The 26199-nt window shown below is 41.7% G+C and overlaps 1 protein-coding gene across 1 annotated transcript in view; it reads left to right on the forward strand.

Annotated features, from left to right (window-relative positions):
* Positions 1 to 26199, forward strand: part of LOC145523659 (maltase-glucoamylase-like) — a 340029-nt gene that overhangs the window by 217387 nt on the left and 96443 nt on the right. The window contains exons 33-49 of the mRNA XM_081534360.1: positions 225 to 353; positions 598 to 708; positions 1229 to 1291; positions 5993 to 6127; positions 6596 to 6683; positions 6913 to 6990; positions 7521 to 7659; positions 8806 to 8939; positions 9055 to 9089; positions 9419 to 9535; positions 10878 to 11026; positions 11604 to 11688; positions 13319 to 13375; positions 18957 to 19081; positions 20565 to 20653; positions 21953 to 22002; positions 22976 to 23146. Of these exons, the coding sequence (XP_081390486.1) occupies positions 225 to 353; positions 598 to 708; positions 1229 to 1291; positions 5993 to 6127; positions 6596 to 6683; positions 6913 to 6990; positions 7521 to 7659; positions 8806 to 8939; positions 9055 to 9089; positions 9419 to 9535; positions 10878 to 11026; positions 11604 to 11688; positions 13319 to 13375; positions 18957 to 19081; positions 20565 to 20653; positions 21953 to 22002; positions 22976 to 23146 (1755 nt within the window). The remainder of the gene's footprint in view (positions 1 to 224; positions 354 to 597; positions 709 to 1228; positions 1292 to 5992; positions 6128 to 6595; positions 6684 to 6912; positions 6991 to 7520; positions 7660 to 8805; positions 8940 to 9054; positions 9090 to 9418; positions 9536 to 10877; positions 11027 to 11603; positions 11689 to 13318; positions 13376 to 18956; positions 19082 to 20564; positions 20654 to 21952; positions 22003 to 22975; positions 23147 to 26199) is intronic.

Here is a 26199-nt window from a genome sequence, read left to right on the forward strand (position 1 = left end):
CGACGTTATTATTCTGCTTTTTGCTAATTTAGTTTTTGTTTTTTCTATTTTTACTACTAAAAGTTTGTGAACTAGGTGAATTTTCCAGAACCTAACACCTAGCAGATAACAGAGGTGGGATTTGAAAGGATCAAGAAGATGCTGTCTGAACTTCACCCCTGGTTACTGGACCATTGTTCTCACGTAGACCTGGGCTTGTGTGCGTTTCCTCTGTCCTCTTCCAGGATGTGCAGTACTCAGACATTGACTACATGGAGCGGCAGCTGGACTTCACCCTTGATGCCGAGTTTGAGGGATTTCCAGCTCTGATTACTCGCATGAAGGCTGACGGGATGCGGGTCATTATCATTCTGGTTAGTTGCTATGTGACTGGGTGGAGTCTGTTTGGAAGACTGAATGGACTTTGGTGGAGAAAGCTTTATACCTGTGTTTTCTTCCATGCTATGAGTAGAGAAATTAAGTGTATTTCCCTGGGTTCACAGAAGCTCTATAGCACGGGTGGAAGCCATGCCTCCTCTTTGGAGGAATTCTCCTTTTCCCTACCCTGGTTCATTCTCTGGCTTTGGTTTCCTCACCTGACCTGTGCTTTGATTTTAGGACCCAGCCATTTCTGGCAATGAGACCAAGCCCTATCTGCCATTCACACGGGGTGTAGAGGACGATGTCTTCATTAAAGATCCGAGTGATGGGAGCATTGTCTGGGGAAAGGTATGCTCTGAGCAGTGATTCACTAATCCCCACACTGTCAGTGTGTTTGCACATTTTTTTCTTTTTTCCATTTGGACTTTGAGGTCAGAAGTTCTCATATTCTCCATTGGTATTTGTCACCACTATTAAGGAATTTTAAAGGAATGTGTGTGTACATTGTGTGATCCACTTTTGTCTAGATCAATCCTACAAGAAAATCAAAGTACTATCACCCCTAGAACAAGGTTTATAGTTTCTTGTGTGCTTAACCCCTCAGTTGAGTCCAACGCTTTGTGACCCCATGGACTGTAGCCCACCAGGCTCCTCTGCCCATGGGATTTTTCAAGCAAGAATACTGGAGTGGGTTGCCATTTTCTTCCTCCAGGGGATCTTCCCAACCCAAGGATTGAACCCATTGTCTTCTATGTCTCTTGCATTGCTGGTGGATTCTTTACCACCTGAAAGCTCTATAGTTTCTTAGGAAATGCTATATAAGAGAGATTATCTAGTGCATTGCTTTGAAACATGGTTCTCTTCACAGGTCTGGCCTGATTTTCCTGATGTGGTAATAAACAGTTCTCTAGACTGGGACAGTCAAGTGGAGGTAAGGGGCTTGTGTGGATGTGGGGGATCAGGGATGTCAGGAAGGTGGCACCATGCTTAGGATACTGGACATCCCTGTGCCATGAGCGTGGGCGAGATGAGGAAACTCACATAGGAAATGTGTCCTGTGCATCTGTCCTGTGCCAGTCGCTTTGCATGCAATATTTTACCCCAGTTGGGAGGTAGCTATCTTTATGCTTTGCATAACTAAGACTCAGAGATCTTAAATTACTTGTGTCCATGGTTTCAAGTGACAGAGTGATGATTTCCACTCCATGACTGTCAGATTACAAGCATCCCGGAAATTTCCACTGAATGAAACCTCTAAGAAGCACTGTCTTTTGCCTGAATTAGTATATTTATTGTTCCTTTTGCAGTTTTTGCTTTGAGTATCCTTTTCAAACAGTCTCTCACCCCTGTCTTTACTGATGGGGTATTTTTCTCTGTACATCTTTTTTTTTTGTGGTTAGGCTTCTCCGTCTTCACTCTTATAAATCCCCCCATCTTTCCTTGGGTTTCTCAGCTTTGATCTTTTTTTCTTTCTTTTGCTGCGCTGGGTCTTTGTTGCTGCACATAGGCTTTCTCTAGTTGTGAGCGGGGTCTACTTTCTAATCGTGGTGCATGGGCTTCTCACTGCAGTGGCTGCTCTTGATGCAAAGCATGGGCTCTTGTTGCAAAGCATGTGGCCTTCAGTAATTGTGGCACGCAGGTTTAGTTGCTCCGCAGCATGTGGTATCTTCTAGGACCAGGGATCAAACCTGTGTCCCCTGCATTGGCAAGCAGATTCTCAAGCACTGGACCACCAGGGAAGTCCCTCAACTCTGATGTTATCTCCAAATTTCTAGCCATATGTTAAAACTTGCTCTCTCCCAGGAACAGGTTCTTACTTATGGATCTCAGATGAGGATCCAAGGGAGAGAACCTAGCTTCCTGCAATCTCTATTGTTTCTCACAGAAGATCACTTGAAGATTGGTGGTCCAGGCAGGCCACATGGACATAGGAGTCTGCCAGAGAAGTTCAGGGTCATGGGCTCCTTGACTTTTACTATTTATGTTAGTTTTTAGTTTTTTTCTCCAGTTTAACTGAGGTATAATTGGTAAATAAAATTGTATGTATGTAAAGTATACAATTGATCATTTGATATACGTGTATATCATGAAATGATTACCAGAATCAGGTTAATTAACAGATCCATCATTTCAGATAGTTGCCATTTGTATATGTGTGTGGGGAGAATCTACCCTTTTAGCACCTTTTAAGTATACAATACAATATTATTAACTATAATCACCACACTGGATATCAGGTCTAGGAACTCATTCATCTGATAAATGAAGGCTTGCAACCTTCGACCAGCATCTCCTCATTTCCCCACCTCCTGGCACCTGGTAATCATGATTCTACTCTCTGTTTCTATGAGTTCAGCTTATTTTTCTCAGGTTCCACATATGTGAGATCATAACAGTGTTTGTTTTTCTATATCTGTCTTATTTCACTTAGAATAATGCCTTCTAGGTTTATCCATAATAATGCCTTCTAGGTTATTGCAAATGGCAAGTTTTCCTTCTTTATCATAGCTGAATAATATTCCAGTGTATACACACACACACACACACACACACACACACACACACACACATCCCACATGTTCTTTATCCATTCATCTGTGGGCAGACACTTAGGTTATTTCAACATCTTGGCTATTGTGAATAATGCTTCAGTGAACATGGGACATATCTCTTCAAGATACTAATTTTGCTTCCCGAAGCAAAATATATGCCCAGAAGTAGGATTGCTGGATCACTTGGTAGTTCTGTTTTTAGTTTTTTGAGGGGACTCCACAGTATTTTCATAATGGCCATACCAGTTCATATTCTTACTGGCAGTGCGCAAGGAGTCCCTTTTCTTCACACGCTTGCCAACACTTGTCATCTGTCATCTTTTTCATAAAAGCTGTCGAAACAGCTTATCATTGTGGTTTTGATTTGCATTTCCTTAATGATTAGTGACATTAAGAACTTTTTCATGTATCTGTTGGCCATTTGTAGGCCTTCTTTGCAAATATGTCTGTTTAGGTCCTTTGTCCATTTTTAAATCAATTTATTTGTGGGTCGTTTTCCTTGTTATTGAGTTTTATAGCTTCTATATGTATTTAAAATATTAACTCATTGGGTATTTGCCTTTTAAATATTTTCTCCTGTTCTGTAGGCTGCCTTTTCATTTTGCTGATCGTTTTTTGTGGAGAAGCTTTTTAGTTTGATGAATTCTCACTTAATTTCTTTTGTTGCTCGTGCTTTCAGTGTCACCAAATCCAAAATCTCATTGCCAAGACCAGTGTCAAGGAGCTTTTTCCTGTGTTTTCTTCCAGAAGTTTTATGGTTTCAGGTCTTCCTTTTGAATCTTTAATTCATTTTGAATTAAGTTTTATGAGCAGTATAAGATAGGAGTCCAGTTTCATTCTTTTTAAATTTTTTTTTGGCTGTGCTGGGTCTTCGTTGGTGCACAAGCTTTTCTCTTTGGGACACGCGGGGGCCACTCTCTAGTTGTGGTGCTCGGGCTTCTCATTGTGGTGACTTCCCTTGTTGTGGAGCATGGGCTCTAGGCATGCGGGCTTCAGTAATTGCGGTTCCTGAGCTCTAGAGAACAGCCTCAATAGTTGTGACACACACTCTTAGCTGCTCCTAAGCAAGTGGAATCCTCCCGGATCAGGGATCAAACCTGCGTCTTCTGCATTGGCAGGCGGATTCTTTACCACTGAGCCACAAGGGAAGCCCCAGTTCCATTCTTTTGCATGTGGATATCCACATTTTTCTTTTCTCTATTTTGCCCACTCCACCCAGCTTGTAGGATCTTAGTTCCCTAATCAGGGATTAAATCTAGGCCCCCAGCAGTGGAAGCATGGAGTCTTAACCACTGGACCACCAGAGAATTCTCTTCATGTTTTTCTAACACTGTTAATAGAGGACTATCCTTTCCCCATTTATGTTCCTTGCATTTTTGTCAAAGATTAATTGACTGCATATGCATGGGTTTATTTCTGAGCTTTCTATTCTGTTCCACTGATCTATGTGTCTATTTTTTTTTTTACCAATAGTTGTTTTTATTTACCTGCTAAGAAATAGGCCAGGTGGGTACATCATGGGTTGAGGATGAGGGGAAATAGCATTGCAGAAACAATGAAGCAACAGTGGAATACAGACGGGAGTGAGGTAGAACTAGGACCTTGGAGAACAGCAGAGTTTTCTTCATTTCATGGGCAAGAGCCCTTTTAGGGTTCATAAATCAAAATGGTCAAGTCGCTCACTTGTGTCTCATTTGGGATTCAGTTATCTCTCAGACACGACCGGTATCGACTCTGTCTCCTCTAATCCTTCCCTTTCCTCCTATGCCTGAGCTGGAGCTCTCTGTTTCTGGTGAAAGATTCTGTTTTGTTGTTTCCATATTTCTACCTCCATTTTCTAACAAAAAAGGCATTCTTGACATGCCTCCCCTTCACAAGATGCTCAATGATGTGACTCAACACCTTGACGTTCTCTGTGAGCTGGATCCCTGTGTGCTGATCCATTTTCTTTTTCTTGCTTTCCTTGTGGACTTTTATCTAGACATTGGGTTTCCACTTGCCTATTACCTGTTGTGTATCAGAACTGGAAGTTCCCTAGTCCAAGTCCTCTTTCTGTTGTTCCCATGCCACCCACACCCTTGCCACCAGCATTATTTAGCTTTTAACTCTGGAAATGCACTGCTGAACACAGAAGAACCGATTTACTAAGACATACAAAGGACCATAAAGGTCCATAACAAGCATCATAGTTATGTAGAAACTTATCAAGATTTGCTGTTGTTAAGTGGAGTGAATTCACACTTATGCAGTTTCTAAGCTCAGCATGGTGGGGGAATACAAAGGTCAATGAGGGCCTTCCTCTCCAAAGGGTTATATAGTTCTGGAGTTATACCTTGGGTCCATTTTCCAGGTTAAAATAAAGACACTGTTTTTATCATTTGAAGAACATAAGAGAAAGAGGAGTTGAAACTTTCTCTTTAAGTTCTTCCAATTTAGTTGACACAATTAATTCTTCTTCATAGAATTAGGATAAGATTACATGAAATAATGTAGATATTTAAAGCCTAGGTCACGCAATAAGTATTTGAGACTGCACTTTTCAAGTGACTCTGAAACCATAGAAAACCCAAATACATATCAGTTAGATAGTTTAATGTAATCAAATGCAACCTTACCTCTTACCCCCTTTTCTTCCCGAAAATGAAATAGGGGAGAATCACCTGGATGTTTGTTTCCAACCTGTTGACAATACATCTGCTCTCTGCCCACTTCAAGCTGCAGTCTCCCTGGCTCATGTTTTGTCTTTGCGGAGAGCTTAGGAAACTACAAGTCAGAGGTTGAGGAATGGGTATCTACAGATGAAATAGTGAGTCCAGGGTGTTGGTAGCTACCATTCGTGTTGATGCAAAGAGGAAAACAGTCCATGAATGCTTTCCAGATGATAAGAAAGGGTTTCATTTGTGCTCGTTTCTATTCTTTGCACTCATTGTATTTCAAATACGCCAAGAACATTCCTTAAGCTCTGTTTGGATCAACTATCACCACACAGTACAGGTTTTGCAAGTTAAGCTTTCAGGAAATGCCTGTTTTCTGTCTAATATCTTTATTTGGGACAAATAAACTATATTTCCTTCTTACAGAAATATCGGGCATTTGTGGCCTTTCCAGACTTTTTCCGTAATTCAACCATCACATGGTGGAAGAGGGAGTTGACAGAACTGTACACCAACCCACGGGAACCAGAGAAGAGCTTGAAGTTCGATGGCTTGTGGATTGTAAGTGTGCGCATTTGTGTCTGTGTACATGGGGACAGTTGTGTTTCTATCTCTGCCTGACTCAGCATATGTATCCCTGACCTTTAATCCAAAGAGGTAATAGTCATCCAGGAAAGACTTTGAACGTATCAGACTGCAGCTCTTCCAGTCAGGACCAGTCCACCCTGATACTCCTCTTACCTTGTACCTTGTCTGAAGTTCTGGCTATAAAATTCCAAGGTGATAACCAGGAATTCCTTGGAACTGAGCCTACTTTACACCCTCAGTGAGGGTTTTTTCAAATCCTCTAGCCAGTCATTCTGTAGGACTTCCCTGATCTTTCTCAAGCTGGATTTGATGAATCTTCCATGGGCTGGTATCTATGGAACTACCAGATGGTGAGCAATATACTCTCTGCTTCCTTGTCTCTGGGTTGACAGGATGTAGCTCTTTTTAAAAGTAAAGTATTTCCGAATTTGATATTTCTAGGATATGAATGAACCAGCGAGCTTCGTGAATGGAGCAGTCCCTCCAGGCTGCAAGAATGCCACTCTGAACCACCCTCCCTATATGCCACGTAAGGACCCTTGGCCTTCTCTACTGGCAGCTTCATGGGTACAAGGAGTGAGCCCTGCAAGAGCCCAGCAACCTGGCATTTGCCCTGATGCTCAGGGACATCCTGACTGATGCTCTGTTTTGCAGGGGGGGAGGTGGGCGGGGTGGCAGTAAAGTAACAAATACACTCCTGAGAACTTTACCCAGTTGGGTATGGGTAAGTTATTGGCCCCTTTGAGTGAATTTCTCAGTTTTTTTCAGAAAACACTTAACAGTGGTCGTGTCTCCAACAGACTTTATAGCTCAGTGTCTTACTTCTGCAGTCTCACGTGAGTCCTCCCCAGGAATTTGTTGTGTCACCAGTGGGTGGACAGTAACAGCCTCCCCTTACCATGGAGTCAGTGACTTTGGCACTGTACTTGTGTTCATGTCTTGGATCCAATTATTATTTTCTCTATGAGAGGTATGACCTTCAGCAGATGACTTGCGCTTTCCAAATCCAGTTTTTTAAACTGTAAAAGGAGGATCATGATATCTTCTTCAAAGAATCATGATAAGAATTATATGAAATAGTGTACATGCTAGAAGCTTGGTTGGATCCTGTCATTGTTTGACAACTGTGTTCTCCACATGTCGCTGCTTTCTCCTCCGGGGTCCTGGCTGCTGAAAACACCTGCAAGTGCCTTTGTAACTAAGAGCCAGGCACATTTCCAGGACGCTGGGGAAAAGAGGGACCCATGCAGAGGTCACCTTAGCCGTAAGAGCCAGACACTGCCTTGCTTCAATCCCATGAAGCGAGGTCAAGGCTAAACAGGATCAGGCAGGGGTCAATGTCACATCGCTAGATCTTTCTCCTCAGATCTGGAGGCCAGAGACCGGGGCCTGAGCAGCAAGACCCTGTGCATGGAGAGCCAGCAGGTCCTGCCTGATGGATCACCGGTGCGCCACTATGACGTGCACAGCCTCTACGGGTGGGCCCAGACCAGACCCACATACGAGTGAGTCATAATCGCCCTTCTCCAGTTGGGACAGCCTGCGGGGACAGCCTGGGACTGAGGAAGCTACCCTGCTCCTCCTTTCATTCCCTCTTCCAAGAGTTCAGTTAGTCAGTTCAGTCACTCAGTCATGTCCGACTCTTTGCCACCCTATGGAGTGCAGCACACCAGGCCTCCCTGTCCATCACCAGCTCCTGGAGTTTACTCAAACTCATGTCCATTGCGTCAGTGATGCCATCCAACCATCTCATTCTCTGTTGTCCCCTTCTTCTCCCGCCTTCAATCTTTCCCAGCATCAGGGTCTTTTCCAGTGAGTTGGTTCTTCGCATCAAGAGTTGGGCAGATTTTAATTATAGCTCTATAGCAATTCTCTCTTACTGGGTTGGTCAGAAAGTTTGGGTTTTTCTGTAACATCGTATAGAAAAACCCCAGTGGACACTTTGGCCAACCCAGCATCAAACACTCATGAGCAGGGAGCCACATCCTGTGATCCTAGTGAGGAGGACAGATTTAAATAAGAGCTGGTCGTGCTGGTGAAAGACTGATAGTCCTCGTGGAAGAAACACACGCAGAGACACAGGCAAGCGTCACAGGGTGTGGATGATGCTATAGTAACTTTAGCTATTAGAAGGGAACGCAGAGGACTGGATATCTCTTTCCTTGACTTCAGAAGTGACTCATCTCTATTGGGATTTATTTATTTACTTATTTTGTCATTCCTGTTGGCTAGCCAGCTGGTGTTCTACTGGATTACCCCTGCCCATTTTGTGCGCTCAGTCCATGCTTAATAAGAATTATCCTAAGGAAAGCCTTATACAGGAATTCACCTTCTTCTCTCCCCAGTATATAAAACTGAGTATTGAGTAAATACATAGCAGGATTCAGTAACTAGCTATTATTTTTAGGTGATCCAGTGAGTCTATTACGTTCTGTAGTTTTTATAGAACATTGTAAAACACCATATAAAGGCACAGGTTTTAGTATTATCTCCATTACCTGGAATCAGTCAGTCAGGATCTCATGACCCAGTTTCCCATATTCCCTTGTGGGACACATGAGATGCTTTTTCCTTGAGCCGTAGGCTCAGGAGCTCTGGGGCTTTCCTCCCCTGCTCTGCCCTAAGTCACCCCCTTGTCCCCCTCCGAGCAGAGCCGTGCAGGAGGTGACGGGACAGCGAGGGATCGTCATCACTCGCTCCACTTTCCCCTCTTCTGGCCACTGGGGAGGACACTGGCTGGGCGACAACACGGCCGTGTGGGACCAGCTGAAGAAGTCAATCATCGGTGTGTGGGCTGCTGGCGGGAGAGGAGTCAGGATCTTGGATCAAGGGTTCTCTGGGGCGGGAGGAGGAGGCAGGTCATGACTGTCTTGTCTGACTCAGCCATGGTTCTCTTGCAGGCATGATGGAGTTTAGTCTCTTTGGTATATCCTACGTAAGTGTCCTTTTTTGTTCTTTTTAGAAAAAAAGTATTTATTTATTTATCTGGCTGCCCTGGGTCTTAGTTGCGGCATGTGGGGTCTCTCATTGCAGAACACCCACTCAGTAGTTGTGGCACATGGGCTTAGTTACTCCGTAGCTTGTGGGATCTTAGTTCCCCGAGCAGGGATTTAACCCTTGTCACCTACATTGCAAGGGGGACTCTAACCATTGGACCACCAGAGAAGTCCCTGTGGTGTCCTTTGGATGACTCCTAATCACCATGCAGATGGTGACATCTTTCAGAAATCATTAACTGGTCCATTTTGTTCTATCTTGTTTCAGACAGGAGCAGATATTTGTGGATTCTTTCAAGATGCTGAATTTGAAATGTGTGCTCGCTGGATGCAACTAGGGGCCTTCTACCCCTTCTCAAGGAATCATAACACCATTGGGACCAGGGTAGGACATTAAGCTCAGAGCTTAAAAGTTTTGTGCCACCAGGAACACAGACTCCCATTTGAACTGCAAGTAATGTATAGGCTTCCCAGGTGGTGCAGTGGTAAAGACTCTGCCTGCCGATGCACAAGATGCAAGAGATGAAGGTTCAATTCCTGGGTGGGGAGTATCCCCTGGAAAAGGAAATGGCAACCCACCCCAGTATCTTGCCTGGAAAATTCCACGGACAGAGGAGCTTGGCAAGCTATAGTCCATAGGGTCGCAAAGTGTCAGACTGAGCACATAGCACGTGATGTTGTTTATATTCCCCAAGGACATCTTATAACCCATTAAACCCTTATGTTCCTTCAAAAAAAAAAACCCTGAAATATATTATGAATTTATTACCACAGTAGGGTCAGTTAACACCTCAATCACCTCACATAATTGCCATTTCTTTTTTGTGGTGAGGACATTTAACATCTATACTCTTAGCAACTTTCAAATTTATAATACAGTGTTGTTGTTGTTTAGTCACTAAGTAATGTCTGACTCTGTGACCACGTGGACTATAGCCTGCCAGGCTCCTCTGTCCATGAGATTTCCCAGGCAAGAATACTGGTGTTGGTTGCCATTTCCTCCTTCAGGGGATCTTCCTGACCCAGGGACTGACCCCATGTCTCCTGCAATGGCAGGCTAATTTAACCACTAATTTACCAGGGAAGCCCTTATTGTATAGTATTGTTAACTATATATAAAACTAAGTATTGAGCAAACTCTGGGAGATAGTGAAGGACAGGGAAGAGGACAGGGAAATCTGGCATGTGGCAGTCTATGGGGTCTCAAAGAATTGGACACGACTTAGCAATTGAACAACAACAGTCATTAGCTGTAGGCACCATGCTGCACATTTAATCACCAGAAATATTTAACTTCTAACAAGAAGTTTTTATACTTTGACTGGCAATCCATCTCTGTCCATCCTGCAATCTGAATTAAAAATGGGCAGAGGAACTGAATAGACAGTTTTTCAAAAAAAGATATACAAATAGCCAACAGATACATAAAAGAATCTTCATGTTTCAATGAATCATATTCCTCAAGGTTCTTCAGATTATTCTTTTGGTTTGGGCATTGTACCAGATATATACCCCCCACCCCCAGCCCAATTTCTTATGAGAAATTTTTCAACTGTCCTGGGAAGGCTTCAGTGATTTCTTTCAGTCTATTAAACACATTCTCTGAGCCTCATCTATAGTCATCGTTGGTCTAGCTGTGTGTGATCTTCATTTGGACTAACCGTTCAGTGACCTCTTTAAGTCCCCTAGGTCCCCTAAGCACTGAACACTCTTTTTTTTCTCCTTAGAGGCAAGACCCTGTGTCCTGGAATGCTACCTTCGTGACAATCTCCAAGAGTGTCCTGGAGACCAGATACGCACTGTTGCCGTATTTGTACACCCTGATGCACAAGGCCAGCACAGAGGGCAGCACCGTCGTGCGGCCTCTTCTCCACGAGTGAGTGTCCAGCCAGGGTCCCAGTGGTTATGGGATAATTTCCTTCTATGTAGTAGCTGTTGCAGAAAACAATTCTTCCAGATTAAAGACATGACTGTCTTTGCCCAAAGCTCTCTAGGCACAGACCATACATTATGACTCTTTTAAGCATGGTGTCAGTCACACCTTCACTCTTTGATAAAAGGCTACTGAATATTTTAAAAAATTCAACATGATAGACAATACAACATAGAATAATTTCTTTCTAATTTGGGCATTTGTAGTAGCTCACATCATACAAGAAGGTATTCCAGGGGGATAGCTGAGGAATGAAGGCCATTCTTGCACCGAAGGTTAAGAAGTTGGAGATGTTGATAGGGGAGAACATGTCTAAACCCAATCATTTCTGGGTTTGAGGAACATGACACGTAGAAAGTGAGTGTGTATCTGATTAAAGTAGACCTAGGGAAAGAATAAAGATGGCATAGAGTGCAGCTGGATTTCCAACTTAGGTCTGAATTTGAGAAGTTTCTTCAAGGCCTAGACCTGGCATCCTGTAGAGAGGGTCCTAACTGTGATACTTGGTTTCCCTCCCCAGGTTTGTGTCAGACCGGGTGACCTGGGATGTAGACAGTCAGTTCCTGCTGGGCCCTGCCTTCCTGGTCAGCCCTGTCCTGGAGGCTGTGAGTATGGCTCTGATGAATAGAGAATCCTGACTATGAGGCCAGAGACTAGTTAAGGAGAAGCGGCCTCATCAGATTGGGGTCCTGAGATGTGCTTTATTATTCTTTGTCTACCTTTGTCTCTTCTTCTCCTCTGAAGTCCTTCACTTAGATGTTCTGGTATTCAGCTCCCTCATCTTTAAAATCAGCATATCAAGTTCTGATTCATTGAACAGTCGAGAAGGAAAAAACCCTCTGTTATACTTGAAGATATAATCGTTTCTTCTTTAATTGAAATGAGTAAGAGTCAGGTGGGAGCAGTACTGTTAATACAAAGAAATCCTTCCTATCCTCTGTCAGTGTTAAAGAGAAACTTTTCAGAAGAATTTTTTTTGCAGCAATGTGTATAAGGTCATCACTGGCCAGCCCTTCCCTTCCTCCAAAAGAGGTCCTCAGGCAGCCATTTCTTTACTTCTTTTATTGATGATTAGGCTTCTGACTAAAATATCAGTTAACTGGATTTTCTCCAAAACTTATTGCACTAATCATAATTTCTGAAGTATTGATGTCCATAAACCTGCAATTTTTCTTTTTCTTTTTTTTTCTGCCCTAGACCCAACCTCAGTTTGTCTCTTTGAAGAGGGGATAGGATTAGCCTATAGGCAAATGATGATTTTTTTTTTCCCTCCGTAAGTTCCGGATCCCAAAGGGTTTTATAGAAGCCACCACTTTTGGTTAGGCAAATACCCCAGTTTGAGAAGAGGGCAGGGAAGGAAGCCATTCCCAACACTGATGACCTCTAGAGAGGAAAGGCCTGTGGGTCCAAGTCCATTACTGTTGTTTTGGCTCTTCTGCTATGCAAATGGGTTACACTGCCCTTCGTAGCTGAGCCTACTGCACTCACACCTTCAGTTCAGTTCAGTTCAGTCGTTCAGTTGTGTCCGACTCTTTGTGACCCCATGAACCACAGCACACCAGGCCTCCCTGTCCATCACCAACTCCCGGAGTCTACCCAAACCCATGTCCACTGAGTCGGTGACGCCATCCAACCATCTCATCCTCTGTCGTCCCCTTCTCCTCCTGCCCTCAATCTTTCCCAGCATCAGGGTCTTTTCCAATGAGTCAACCCTTCGCATGAGGTGGCCAAAGTATTGGAGCTTCAGCTTCAACATCAGACCCTCCAATGAACACCCAGGACTGATCTCCCCTAGGATGGACTGGTTGGATCTCCTTGCAGTCCAAGGGACTCTCAAGAGTCTTCTCCAACACCACAGTTCAAAAGCATCAATTCTTCAGCACTCAGCTTTCTTTATAGTCCAACTCTCACATCCATACATGACCAATGGAAAAACCATAGCCTTGACTAGACAGACCTTTGTTGGCAAAGTAATGTCTCTGCTTTTTAATATGCTGTCTAGGTTGGTCATAACTTTCCTTCCGAGGAGTAAGCGTCTTTTAATTTCATGGCTGCAATCACCATCTGCAGTGATTTTGGAGCCCAGAAAAATAAAGTCAGCCACTGTTTCCACTGTTTCCCCATCTATTTGCCATGAAGTGATGGGACCGGATGCCATGATCTTAGTTTTCTGAATGTTGAGCTTTAAGCCATCTTATTTTTAATCACTCACACCTTATTTTTGTTTAATTTTAGAATGCCAGAGATGTCACTGCGTATTTCCCTAGGGCCCGCTGGTATGATTACTACACGGTAAGTTTCTCTGATCGCCTCTGTAGAACCTGGAAAACAATCGCACTCACAGTCTTCAGACTCTGACAGACCTCAGGTCAGGTTCTGGCTCTGCACCCACTTGTTGTGTGGACTTGAACGAGTCACTTTTAACCTTGTGGCCTCAGTTTTTTCACCTCCACATGGGGAAAGGCCACTTTCCTCACAGAGTTGTTGTGAAATGCACAAAGGCATCTCCTGTAGTACCTGGCTTTTTGTGGGTGTTCTTTATCTGTTAGTTTGTCTCTTTCCTTAACTTTTCACAGTGCTGTATAATGGAAGACACTAGAAAAATTCTTGAAGCTGTGCTGGAAACTATGGCTTTTACGTATATCCTCCCTGTTAGACTGGAAGTTCCTAAGTATTAGGAGCCCTTTCCTCTCTGTCTTTTTACATACCTCCTTTTGTAGTAGAGATGCCCAAAGAGTTGTTGAATGTACTTGCTAAGGTAAGCAAGGTCCTTGGCAGTGTGTAAAAGACACATAGAAATATAAGGCCTGACTCCTGCGAGCTGGTGTAACGTAACTGCATTTAGAAATGGGGAAGGAACACAACCTTCTCCCTCCTACGGCTTTTCCGGGCTAGTCTGAACTGCAGAGACCCAGCTGAGAAAACAAAGTCTTCTACAGAAGCTTCCAGCAGGGACCCTTTGCTGGGATACAGAGAAGTCAGAGTTTGATTCTTTTTTTCTTTTTGGTAGATTTTTTAGGGTTTTGTAAATAGGTATAATATGACAGATCAATATGTCATCATCCTTTTTCAGAAATGCTTTTGATTTTATTTTTTTATATTCTCCCAGGTTACATTAAAATAATATTGTCAATTCAGAAAATAAAAGCAAACTTGAGCTAACATATATTAGATAGCATATCACTATCTATTATATGCTAACTGTATAATTAATACCTACTTCATTATATAATTATGTATTAGTAGCCATATATAATTATGTTATTTAATTATATAATTAATATGTCATATATATCACTATTTATTATAAATCAATTATATGATATATACCAATTAATTGTATAACTATGTATCAGTTCAGTTCAGTTCAGTCTCTCAGTCGTGTCCGACTCTTTGTGACCCCATGAACCGCAGCACACCAGGCCTCCCTGTCCATCACCAACTCCCGGAGTCCACCCAAACCCATGTCCACTGAGTCAGTGATGCCATCCAACCATCTCATCTTCTGTCGTCCCCTTCTTTTCCTGCCCTCAATTTTTCCCAGCATCAGGGTCTTTTCCAATGAGTCAGCTCTTCTCATTAGGTGGACAAACTATTGGAGTTTCAGCTTCAACATCAGTCCTTCCAATGAACATCCAGGACTGATCTCCTTTAGAATGGATTGGTTGGATCTCCTTGCAGTCCAAGGGACTCTCAAGTGTCTTCTCCAACACCACAGTTCAAAAGCATCAATTCTTCTGCACTCAGCTTCCTTTATAGTCCAACTCTCACATCCATACATGACCAAAGGAAAAACCATAGCCTTGACTAGACAGACCTTTGTTGGCAAAGTAATGTCTCTGCTTTTTAATATGCTGTCTAGGTTGGTCATAACTTTCCTTCCAAGGAGTAAGCGTCTTTTAATTTCATGGCTGCAGTCACCATCTGCAGTGATTTTGGAGCCCAGAAAAATGAAGTCAGCCACTGTTTCCACTGTTTCCCCATCTATTTGCCATGAAGTGATGGGACCGGATGCCATGATCTTAGTTTTCTGAATGTTGAGTTTTAAGCCAACTTTTTCACTCTCCTCTTTCACTTTCATCAAGAGGCTCTTTAGTTCTTCTTCACTTTCTGCCATAAGGGTGGTGTCATCTGCATATCTGAGGTTATTGATACTTTTCTCCCGGCAATCTTGATTCCACCTTGTGCTTCCTCCAGCCCTGCGTTTCTTATGATGTATTCTGCATATAAGTTAAATAAGTAGGGTGACAATATACAGCCTTGACTTACCCCATTTTCCTATTTGGAACCAGTCTGTTGTTACATGTCCAGTTCTAACTGTTGCTTCCTGACCTGCATACAGATTTCTCAAGAGGCAGGTCAGGTGGTCTGGTATTCCCATCTCTTTCAGAATTTTCCACAGTTTATTGTGTTCCACACAGTCAAAGGCTTTGGCATAGTCAATAAAGCAGAAATAGATGTTTTTCTGGAGCTCTCTTGCTTTTCAGATGATCCAGTGGATATCAGCAATTTGATCTCTGGTTCCTCTGCCTTTTCTAAATCTACTTTAAACATCTGGAAGTTCACGGTTCACGTATTGCTGAAGCCTGGCTTAGAGAATTTTGAGCATTACTTTACTAGCGTGTGAGATGAGTGCAATTGTGTGGTAGTTCGAGCATTCTTTGCCATTGCCTTTCTTTGGAATTGGAATGAAAACTGACCTTTTCTAGTCCTATGGCCGCTGATGAGTTTTCCAAATTTTCTGGCATATTGAGTGCAGCACTTTCACAGCATCATCTTTCAGGATTTGAAATAGCTCAACTGGAATTCCATCACCTCCACTAGCTTTGTTCATAGTGATGCTTCCTAAGGCCCACTTGACTTCACATTCCAGGATGTCTGGCTCTAGGTGAGTGATCACACCATTGTGATTATCTGGGTCATGAAGATCTTTTTTGTACAGTTCTTCTGTGTATTCTTGCCACCTCTTCTTAATATCTTCTGCTTCTGTTAGGTCCCTACCATGTCTGTCCTTTATTGAGCCCATCTTTGCATATGTTAATGTATATCTGGGAAGAAATGATAATGTTACAGATTTATTCCTAGAGTGTATATATTTTACCAAAATAGTCCAAGAATGTTTCATAGCAGCATTATTTATAAAAGTACAAAAAACTAGAAGTAAGCCAAATATCCATCACCAGTAAAATGGATAAGTAGATTGTATTCTATTTTTAAAACTAAATACTAATAAAGTGTTGCTACACAAATAAAGATAATAAATATCAGAAACATAACCTTGAGCACAAATAGCCAGGTACAAAACAGTAAAGAATGTATGAGTCCATTTATGAAATACAAGTTCAAAACCAGGCAAAAGTGATAAAAATCAGAAAAGTTGCTGCCTTTGGTGTAGTGATTATTATGAGAGGGGAGGAGAGAGCCATCTGGGATGCTGGTAATAGTTACTTCTTGATCTAGGTCATGGTTTCATGGGTGTGTTCACTTGGTAAAACCTTATTGAGTTGTGTACTTGTTATTTGTATAATTTGCTGTACATATGTTATTAAGAAGTTAACTAGAAAATTTGTTTCCTCAGAAAGATAAGCAGATATACTTAAAATAAGACAGTATGCTTTAAACAAGACATACTCACAAAGCGAACCTTGCAAATTAAAGGCATTATGCAGGAATTTTGCTTTAAAAGAGCAAAAGTCAATATACAGTCTAATTTCTTTAAAAGAAATTATAAGGTATAATCCAGGAAATTACCCAGAAAGTAGAACAGACAGGCAAAGAGATGGCAAGCAGGAAAAGAAAAAATAAGAAAGCCCTACTTGTTTTGAGAGCTCCCATTTTTGCTGTTTCTCTGCTACTTGTCCAGTGGAACTGGGAATGAGCAATTGCTTGAGTGACAGGTGGGCAAAGAACGTAAGACTCCTAGCTCCCTATCTTGGTGGTTCCCACTCCCTGGGGATCATGACTCCTCCTATCATTGTTGCCTTGGTAGTTGCAGACTCTCATCCCCCACTGTCCCTTCTGGGCTCATCTGACTGCAAAAGCAACATGGCATGCTTACTCTTGATCTTTAGGCCCCACCTGTTCGATGAAGGGGCATGTATCTTGAGATAGGACAGGCTGATGCACTTCTGCCAAAGCTGGACCTTCATCTTCTCAGACTCTTGGATTCTCTAAACAAGCTGCAGAATCAGCAGTTAATAGCTCTTCACAGAGTTTTTGCCTGTCTTGGTCGTGCCTATGTGACTGCACATGCCATGATGTTGGCTTCTATCCACCCCTTTTTCCTTCTATCATATTGGGCATTACCATTTGTAGACTATTGGGACAGGGAGAAGCATGGAACTATTCTGACTTGTCTCATTGATTACCTATTTTAGTTAAGACTAAGAGCATACAGTGTGTGTATCAGTTTTTATCTACTTCACTTGTGGCCATTTTGTTTGTTTACAGTGTAGACTGTATATTGGATTTTAAAACAGTGCTTTTCAGTCATATTCAGTGACTATGCACTTGGTGAGAATTCTCCTGTACAAAGTCATGTTAAGTTGTCTATTCTTATTTCAATAGTGCTGCTTTAAGATTTGACCTTAGAGTCATGTCTTTATGGATATTTTAACAGGCATTTTTTAGGCGAGCCCAGTCAGAAATGATTTAAAGGAAAGTAAACAAGCTTGTGACTCATCAGGTACTAGAAAGGAAATCATGAGAAAGTATCATATCCTGTGTAGCCGCAATGTGTGGTAGAATGAAAAAAAAAAAACATCGGAATAAATAAAGAATTTGGTAAGAAGATAACTTTGACAGTTTTACAGGTATCACGTTTCACTTGAAGGTAGAGCCATCAATAGAGAAGTCCAGTATTCATAAGATATTGGAATAAACTCTCATCAGAGAGCATGTAGTTCACTTTTCTCATGATTTCAGTGAGGAAATTGAAGAAGCCCAGAGATCTGGGCTGGAATTTGTATTAAATTCTGTAGACTCTGGAGTCCTAAGGCTGCCCATGAAACAGAGTCTGAACTGGGGAATGTGATACAGATCAAGTCTGTATAGAATGAACATCAGGACCAAAAGTGAAGAAATGGTAGCTATGCTCCTTATCTCTAAAGTGGTGATTCTCAGATGGGAGGACTTGCCTACCAGAGGACACTGGCCAAGTGTGGGGATATTTTCGGCTGTCACAATGTGGTGGAAGGTCGGGGAGAGGCTACTGGCCTCTAGGGGATGGACATTGATCAACATCCAAACAGAGTTAGCTGGCCCAGAATGTCCATAGTTCTGAATGCGAGAAGCTGGGCTCCAGCTTGAGAACATGTTAGGAAGGAATTGAGATTCATGGCTTGGGGTGAGAGCTACTTCTCCCTGCCACATATGGGGCAAGATCAAGATGTGAAACATAAAGGAAGATACAGTGACTTTAAGATAAGGATTTGTGAAGTAGGTCCATTCACTTTAATGATTTCTGTCAAGTAGGAGTCAAAGGTGTTAGTGAAGTTGGTGGGAGCAGGGCATGGGGCAGTGGAAGGAGATTGAAGCAGAGTCGGGACCAAGCAAAGGGAAGATCTGGACATGCCTTTGTGGGGAGTGAGTCAGGAGCTGAATAAAATAAAAGGATCGCTCAGCCTCCTCTGGCAGTGCTGCCGGATGCAGAAACAGGATGTGGAGTGAGGCTAGGGTGAGAGGCAGCTATGGTTGGGATCCTGACCTGATGTCCTGGCAGCCTGGAGCCCACACAGCAGGTGGTGAGCGCGTGGAAAAGCATGATAACCGATGCCAGACGGCAGCAGGTCCTGAGCGTGGACTAGATGGCTTGTAGATCGTTGTCCGGGCAGAGGCGTTCCCCTATCATCCCTGACCTTCTTCTCGCCCACAGGGTGTGGACATTCAATCCCGGGGTGAGTGGAAGCCCTTGCCAGCGCCTCTTGACCACATTAATCTTCATGTCCGTGGGGGCTACGTCCTGCCCTGGCAAGAGCCTGCACAGAACACCCACTTAAGGTGAACAAGGGCCCCAGAACCACGCCTGTTAACTCAGATTCTGGTGAAGCCCACCAATCTGTAAACTGTACCCTCAGGCCCAAAAGCATGTTTACAGGGCTGGCCAAAAAGTTCATTTGGGTTTTTCCGTAAGATGGTATGGAAAAATTTGAACAAACTTTTTGGCTAACCCAATAGTAAACATTTTTGTTTGTTTGCTTGCTTGTGTGGATTTTAGCCTTTTTTGGATTCTGTACTCTTCGAACAATTTTTAATTAACAGCTATTTGAGATCTAAGTGGGTGAGGTGTTAGGTTTAAATGGTGACATTTGAAATGGAAGTCAAGTAGGAGCAACTATGGTTCATGCTAGTTTTAAAAGACTACCTAAGAACCTGGCAGGCTACAGTCCACGGGATCGCAAGAGTCTAGGTGGTTTAGCGACTAAACCACCACCACCACCTCCAGGGACTTCCTTGGTGGTCCAGTGATTTGACTTTACCTTCCAATGCAGGGGGTTCGGGTTCAATCCCTGGCTGGGGAGCTAAGATCTCACCTGCCTCATGGTCAAAAAACTAAAATGTGAAACAGAAAGAATACTGTAAAAAAATTCAATAAAGACTTTTAAAATGGTCCATATCAAAAAAAAAAAAACATGAAGACTATCTGGATCATAATTGCCTCTTTGCTAAGAAAATTATTGCTAAAAACTTGTATAAGCCAGATGGACACTGAGGCTGAGATTCCTTATATGCAAGGTTTAAAAATTCTAGGCCTAATGTATAACCTATGTATTTTAGTCCTATGTAATAATTGATAATAGCTGACATCAGGTGAATGCTTGCTCTGTGCCTAGAACTGTACTAATATGGAGACTTCTATTTAGGGATTTTCTATTTTTCCTAACAAAAGGAAAAATAAGCCCTTGGTATAAGTACTGTTATTATCTCCATTTTGCAGATGAGCAAAGAGAACCTTCAGGAGGTTAAATGATTAACTTAGAGTCACATAGTAAGTTGTTGAACAGAGACTAAAATCCATGTCTATCTAAAATCCATGTCTATCTGATGTTAAATTAAAATCCTTGAAGCCATATTTATTTGACTGCAAAAATTCAGTTAAAAAAATGAAGAACTTAGGACATCTGTAAGCAGAACTCACTGTACACGTGGCGATTAGGTCATGAAGGAAGAAAGATTGAAACACTAGGCTTTCCTCACAGTGAGAAAAGAAAGGAAACCAATGCATTTGCTTGTAGTTCTTTGTAGACATTGTAGAACTCCTGTGAGCTTATAGAGCCTTAAAATTCTCCTTGATTCATTCATTTATTCCTGACATGAAATTGTCGAGCTTGTGGAGTCAGAACTAGAACTAGATCCCAAGTCTCCAGAATCCTAGTACCCAGTCTTTATATCTTGAAGCACTTCCTTTTTGTTTTTATGAAAATGCTTGGTTTGTGGCTGTGGCTTTGTGTTTACCCAATGTCTCTTTCCTACCTCACTGCAGCCGTCAGAAATTCTTAGGTTTCAAGGTCGCCTTGGATGATGAGGGGACTGCTGAAGGCTGGCTCTTCTGGGATGACGGGCAAAGCGTTGGTGAGTAAGGGCTGCCTCCAGTTCCTTCATGTCAATACCAGGTTCCTGGATATCTTATAGGGCTGCTATTTCCTTTTATGTGTTAAGACAATTGTGCATTTTAAAATATAGCCATTTGTTACTCTAAGTGTATAATACATGATCTTTGTGCCTCATCTATATGAGGCTTAGTTCTGAATCTCTCACCATTATCTAGTTGTCCTAGTCCATTGTGAAAAAGAGCAGTATAAGGAGCTGTAGGGAAAGTTTCTTTGCAGCCAACTGAGCTATACTTCCATATATGGTTTATGTTCAAAGGCAATTTCCTAATTACATGTCCCACTAAGAAAAGCAATGCTTCTATCAGCTGCACTATTATTTGGAGGAGAGGGTTTCTATTTGAGAGTTTACAGGAATTAGTAAACTCTCAGAAGGATGTCTCAAGTACTATCGTTATTTCTATGCCCAGGGATGTCCAACAGAACTTTCTGCAACAATGGAAATGATCTATATCTGTGTTGTCCAACATGGTAGCAATTAGGCATATGTGACTGTTGAGCGCTTAGAATGTGACAAGAGTATTTGAGCAACTGAAGCTGAAATTTTGTTTGATTGTCATTAACTTAAATTTAAATAGCTACATTTGTCTAGTGGCTACTATCTCAGACAGCACAGTTCTAGAGGATAGGCAATGCCTTCTGATTGAGTGATAAAGAGCTCTGAAAGAGTCAAGCATTTGGGGAAGAGGGAGGAAGCCACAAAGTTAGGGTGTGTGTAATAGTAAGGCTTTGGCTATTCCACCCTTAACAATATTCTCCCTGGACCTGTGGCATAAATTAAGGATAAGAACAAAGAAGTCTCTTTTCTGGAGACCGCATTTAAAAAGTTGCCTAATACCACTCAAGATTAACTGACCAATCGTACACCAGTCTTGGTGTTTGTGATGTGGGTGTGCATGCACATGTGTGCATATATGTGTCTCTAGCAGAAGAAATTTGGGAATTCTGAGGTGACTACCAAGAGGCTGGGAATCACAAGAAAGAGAAGAGGATTAAGAGTGATGTTAGAAAACTCCATTATATGAGGTGACTCTGTTAGACCGAGGCATCTGTATACACTCGTTTCAGACATTCTCTGTAAACTGAGGTTGGGGGCGGATTCTGACTCATCTCTCAAAATGAAAGTCTGTAAAGAAGAAAAATAAAATTAAAAAAAAAAATCACAAACAAAAAACATCCCTACTTTCCCAACCGAGATAGGTAAGCCATTAGAATTCTAGGTGTAGCTCCAGGTCATGCTTACTTTGCTGTTTGTTTGCAGATACCTATGAAAAAGGACTCTATTACCTGGCTCACTTTTCTGTCAGCCAGGTGAGTGTGGCTGGGACTATGAAGGGTGAATGTAGAGTTCTGCCAGTTTAGTAGGATGCTGGACGTCGTAGGATATACATCATCACTTAGAATTCCTTTACTGTTCATGTTACTAATTTGCATCTTCAATTCAGTTCAGTTCAGTCACGCAGTCATGTCTGACTCTTTGCGACCCCATGAACCGCAGCATGCCAGGCCTCCCTGTCCGTCACCAACTCCCGGAGTTTACCCAAACTCATGTCCATTGAGTCAGTGATGCCATCCAACCACCTCATCCTCTGTTGTCCCTTTCTCCTCCTGCCCTCAATCTTTCCCAGCATTAGGGTCTTTTCAAAAGAGTCAGCTCTTCACATCAGGTGGCCAAAGTATTGGAGTTTCAGCTTCAACATCAGTCTTTCCAATGAACACCCAGGACTGATCTCCTTTAGGATGGACTGGTTGGATCTCCTTGCAGTCCAAGGGACTCTCAAGAGTCCTAACCCTAATTTGCATCTTACCCTTTCTCTAGACTTCAGATAGAGATGTCAAGTGCTCCCAGGAAGTTTTCTGTGATTAAACACACTCATATTTCATCAGTAACTTAGTCCAATTCACCAAGCAAGATGGGCAGACCATTTCAATGTTTTCTAGCCCTTGTTCCTATGTTGCCTTGGAACAATTGGCATGCTTTGTTACTTCTCCACATGTGGAATACAAAGGTTCCTGCTAGCTGAGATTCTTTGTCTCCTTAGAGCTGGGGTGACTCTAGAGACCCTACTGGTGTTTAACCAGTGTACAGTTGGGTGGTGGTTGGCGATAGGAGGCAGAATGTTAAAATCATGATCTCACTATCCAAGGTCACGAGGTGGGGACTCTTAAATTGTCTTACTTCATGCTCTACATTTGTGCCTAAAAAGAGGTTTTAAGAAATTTGAACAAATTTTGCTGTTTTGTTTTTTTCCCTCCTCTGGTTTCTTTTGTCTCCAATTGACAGAATACGATGCAGAGTCATATAATTTTCAACAAATACATCAGCGATACAAACCCTTTGAGACTGGGCTACTTTGAGGTCTGGGGAGTGGGCAGTGACTCCATTTCCAATGTCAGCATCTCTGTGAGTGGTGTGGTTATAACACCCACCTTCTCCTACAACTCTACAACACAGGTTTGTGACCAGTTCAAAGTCCAAATGGTATTTCCCAACCCTGAGCTCTCTAGTGCATTTCCTGCCTGCTCCCATTCCCAGCAACACCCTCTCCTGCAAAGCCTTTCTGGAATCCCTCTGTGTTCAGTGTGTCTGAATGGACAACATAGAAATGAAGGGAAAATTCAAGGTTTGTCATCATTTGGAATTAATGGTCTGGATCCTTACCTGTCATGTATGTCCTCCTGTCTGCAAGCTTAAGGAAAAGTTTGTCTTCGCCTCAGAGATCTGCTTCTCAAACAGCTTGAACTACTGTCTTTCATCAATTATAAGACACCCATCAGTTAAAGGTTGCTACATTTTTTCATGTGTCACAAAGAAAGAAAACAAGATTACAAAAGTATGATACAATGCATTCCTCTCACTTAAAACTTCTGTTTTAAAAGTACAGAAGCTTTACAAAACTTCTTTAAACAGAAGTTTTTATCATTTTAATATGATACTACAGAGGAAAATGTTAGGTAGAGACACATGGACATTGAGAAATGTGCATCAAAGTATTAATAATTTAAAAGAGGTAAACTCTGAATGTGAGGAGACATCTTAACCAATTTGTATCACACATTTTCTTTGATTTAAATTTCTATGTAAAATTTTAATTTAAATTAAAAATTAAATATTTGATTTAATATTTAACAAGTAAATTAAATATTTAATTTCATAATTAAATAACATATTAAGTATTTAATTTAAATTTCTATGTTAATATCTAAATTACTTTATTATTTTAAAAGGGAACTATGTGGCATGGAATTGGTTATTTCCTCTCTATTATCAGAGGTATTGGTGATACATCATTTCATGAAAATTCTTTCACTGCTGTCTATGAAATTTTCTCCAAAGCCACTTATATGCTTTATACAAGTTTTCATCATAGCATCTTCTTGATTTTACTGTCAGTCAAGATTTATATTTATTTCTGAAATAATCTTTAAGTAGTTTGCAGTCCATCCATTCATAATACCAGTAATAACAATGAAGTTCACACATGCACAGATGAACAGTTGTCAGGAGATCTGCTTGTTCACAGTAATTCCAAGGCTGTTGATTATAGAACAGATCTTGATTTCATGAATATTAAATATGTGAAAAATCTGCACCTTGGAATTACTGCAGTGCATTGGTCCTCATAGCTAGCCTCACGGTAAATGGGCTCTTTCCTTATGTGCTTGCTTCTTGCTTTGCCCAGAACTATTTTTCTCTCATAATCCTTCCTGATCACAAGGCCTGAAACAAAAGTTTTCCTTCAGTTTTGTATTTTTATTTGTTTCCTCATATTTGTGGTTTTCTTGTCAACCAACTTCCCCAGCTCTGCCAAGAGCTTCTAAAGGACTTTGTCCAAGTTTGTTGCTGACACACAAGCTGACTGCTGCACGTATGGTGAAACTATGGAAAGTATTTGCCTAGAAAAAATGCTGAAATATCGACTCTTACTGGACAATCATCAAGGCACGATGAGGGAATAGCAGTGGGAAACAAAAGGAGAGCTCCGAGTAATGGAAATAAGAACACTTTCTCCCATTTGTCTGCACAATTGCTTCTCTGCAGTGTTTGTGTGTTTCATTGTTTAGGGTCTTGTCATCTTTTCCCTATCACTGAATGATTTTTGTACTCTAAGGGATTAAGAAACATCCTTCTGACCTGAAAATCTGAGGGTGGTTTGGAAGCTAGGCAATGATTTGTGAAAGTGTCTGTGGACAACTGGCTTCTATCTGTTTTGTCCAACCGCGGGAAACTTCCATCAGTAGATGTGCAATACTTTTTCTTTGATTCCCAACAGGTGTTAAATATTGATGTGACCAGCAGAAACATCAGCCTACATAATTTCACTTCATTGACATGGAGAAGCACACTGAATTTTTAGAGCAAGATCCTAACCTCAAATGGCTTTGAAACTACTTGTATATTCGGTTGGCCAAAAAACTTCATTCAGGTTTTTCTCAAGATGTTACAGAAAAACCTGAACTTACTTTTTTGGCCAACCCAATGCTTCATGCTCATAAAATTATTGTGTGTTGCTAATTGGTTTATACTCAGTATGGCTAAAATATTTTCTTAATTTTGTTTTGTTTGATCTGTGGTTTAGCCCTGTGGTATAGGCTGGAGGGAGGTGTGGAAAGCTGTGGGTTATCTTGATGTCTCTGTGTGATTAGTATGGTACCGATGGCTCATCATATATTGACTGAAGATGCACTGGGTCCTCGATGAAGCATGTGTGCATGTGTATGTGTGTGTAATTGGCGATGGGCCCAGTCTTGCTAAATGTACAAGCTATAGCTTTCCAGGACAGGTCAGGTCCTGGAGTTAACTAACTCCACAAAAAAAAAAAAATATCCAGAAAGAACATCTGCCAGGTGGTTATAAGGAGATGGGATAGTATGCTAAGAGCATGATCCAAAGGGAAGAAAAGGCAAATGCAGGGAAGATAAGTAGGAAAGATGAGAGACAACAGATGATAAGGACAAAAGTGATCATGACAAGTAAGAAGATAACACAAAAATATTAAGAATAGTAGCCTCATTGGAAGGAGGGAGGAAGAGCCAATTCATCTGAAAGCAAGAGGAGGGGTTAGGAGGAAATTCTTAGCACCAGGGGACAGGGCTGGGGTGAGATTTGAGCAGGCAAAGTTGAAGGAAGGAGTTTGAATGTAAAAAGTAACTTATTTTTTTTTTTTTTACTGTGGTGTGCTTTGAAATGTGTAAATCTTATTTTCTATTCTGTGTCTAATGTACATAACCACAGTTCACACAAATGCATGCAATTTATATGCCAAAGGAAAATAAATGAGCAGATTTACAAGAGATTTTGAATTTTGTGGTAATTTGACCATGGGTCATCTCACTTTGGTATTAAGACTTCTTATTCAGCCAACCCTTGTGAACTGGTCTTGTTGTCTTTGGCATCAGAGCGCCTGAAGGCTAATTCACCAATGGAATGAACAGATCTGTGATTATCCACCCTTTTTCTTATGTCTCTGGCATGAGTTTCTCTTAAGGTTTAGGTTTGTGGGAGAG

This window comes from Giraffa tippelskirchi, chromosome 10 (genome assembly GCF_054371585.1).
Source record: "Giraffa tippelskirchi isolate mGirTip1 chromosome 10, T2T-mGirTip1v1.2.pri, whole genome shotgun sequence".
Classification (NCBI taxonomy): domain Eukaryota; kingdom Metazoa; phylum Chordata; class Mammalia; order Artiodactyla; family Giraffidae; genus Giraffa; species Giraffa tippelskirchi.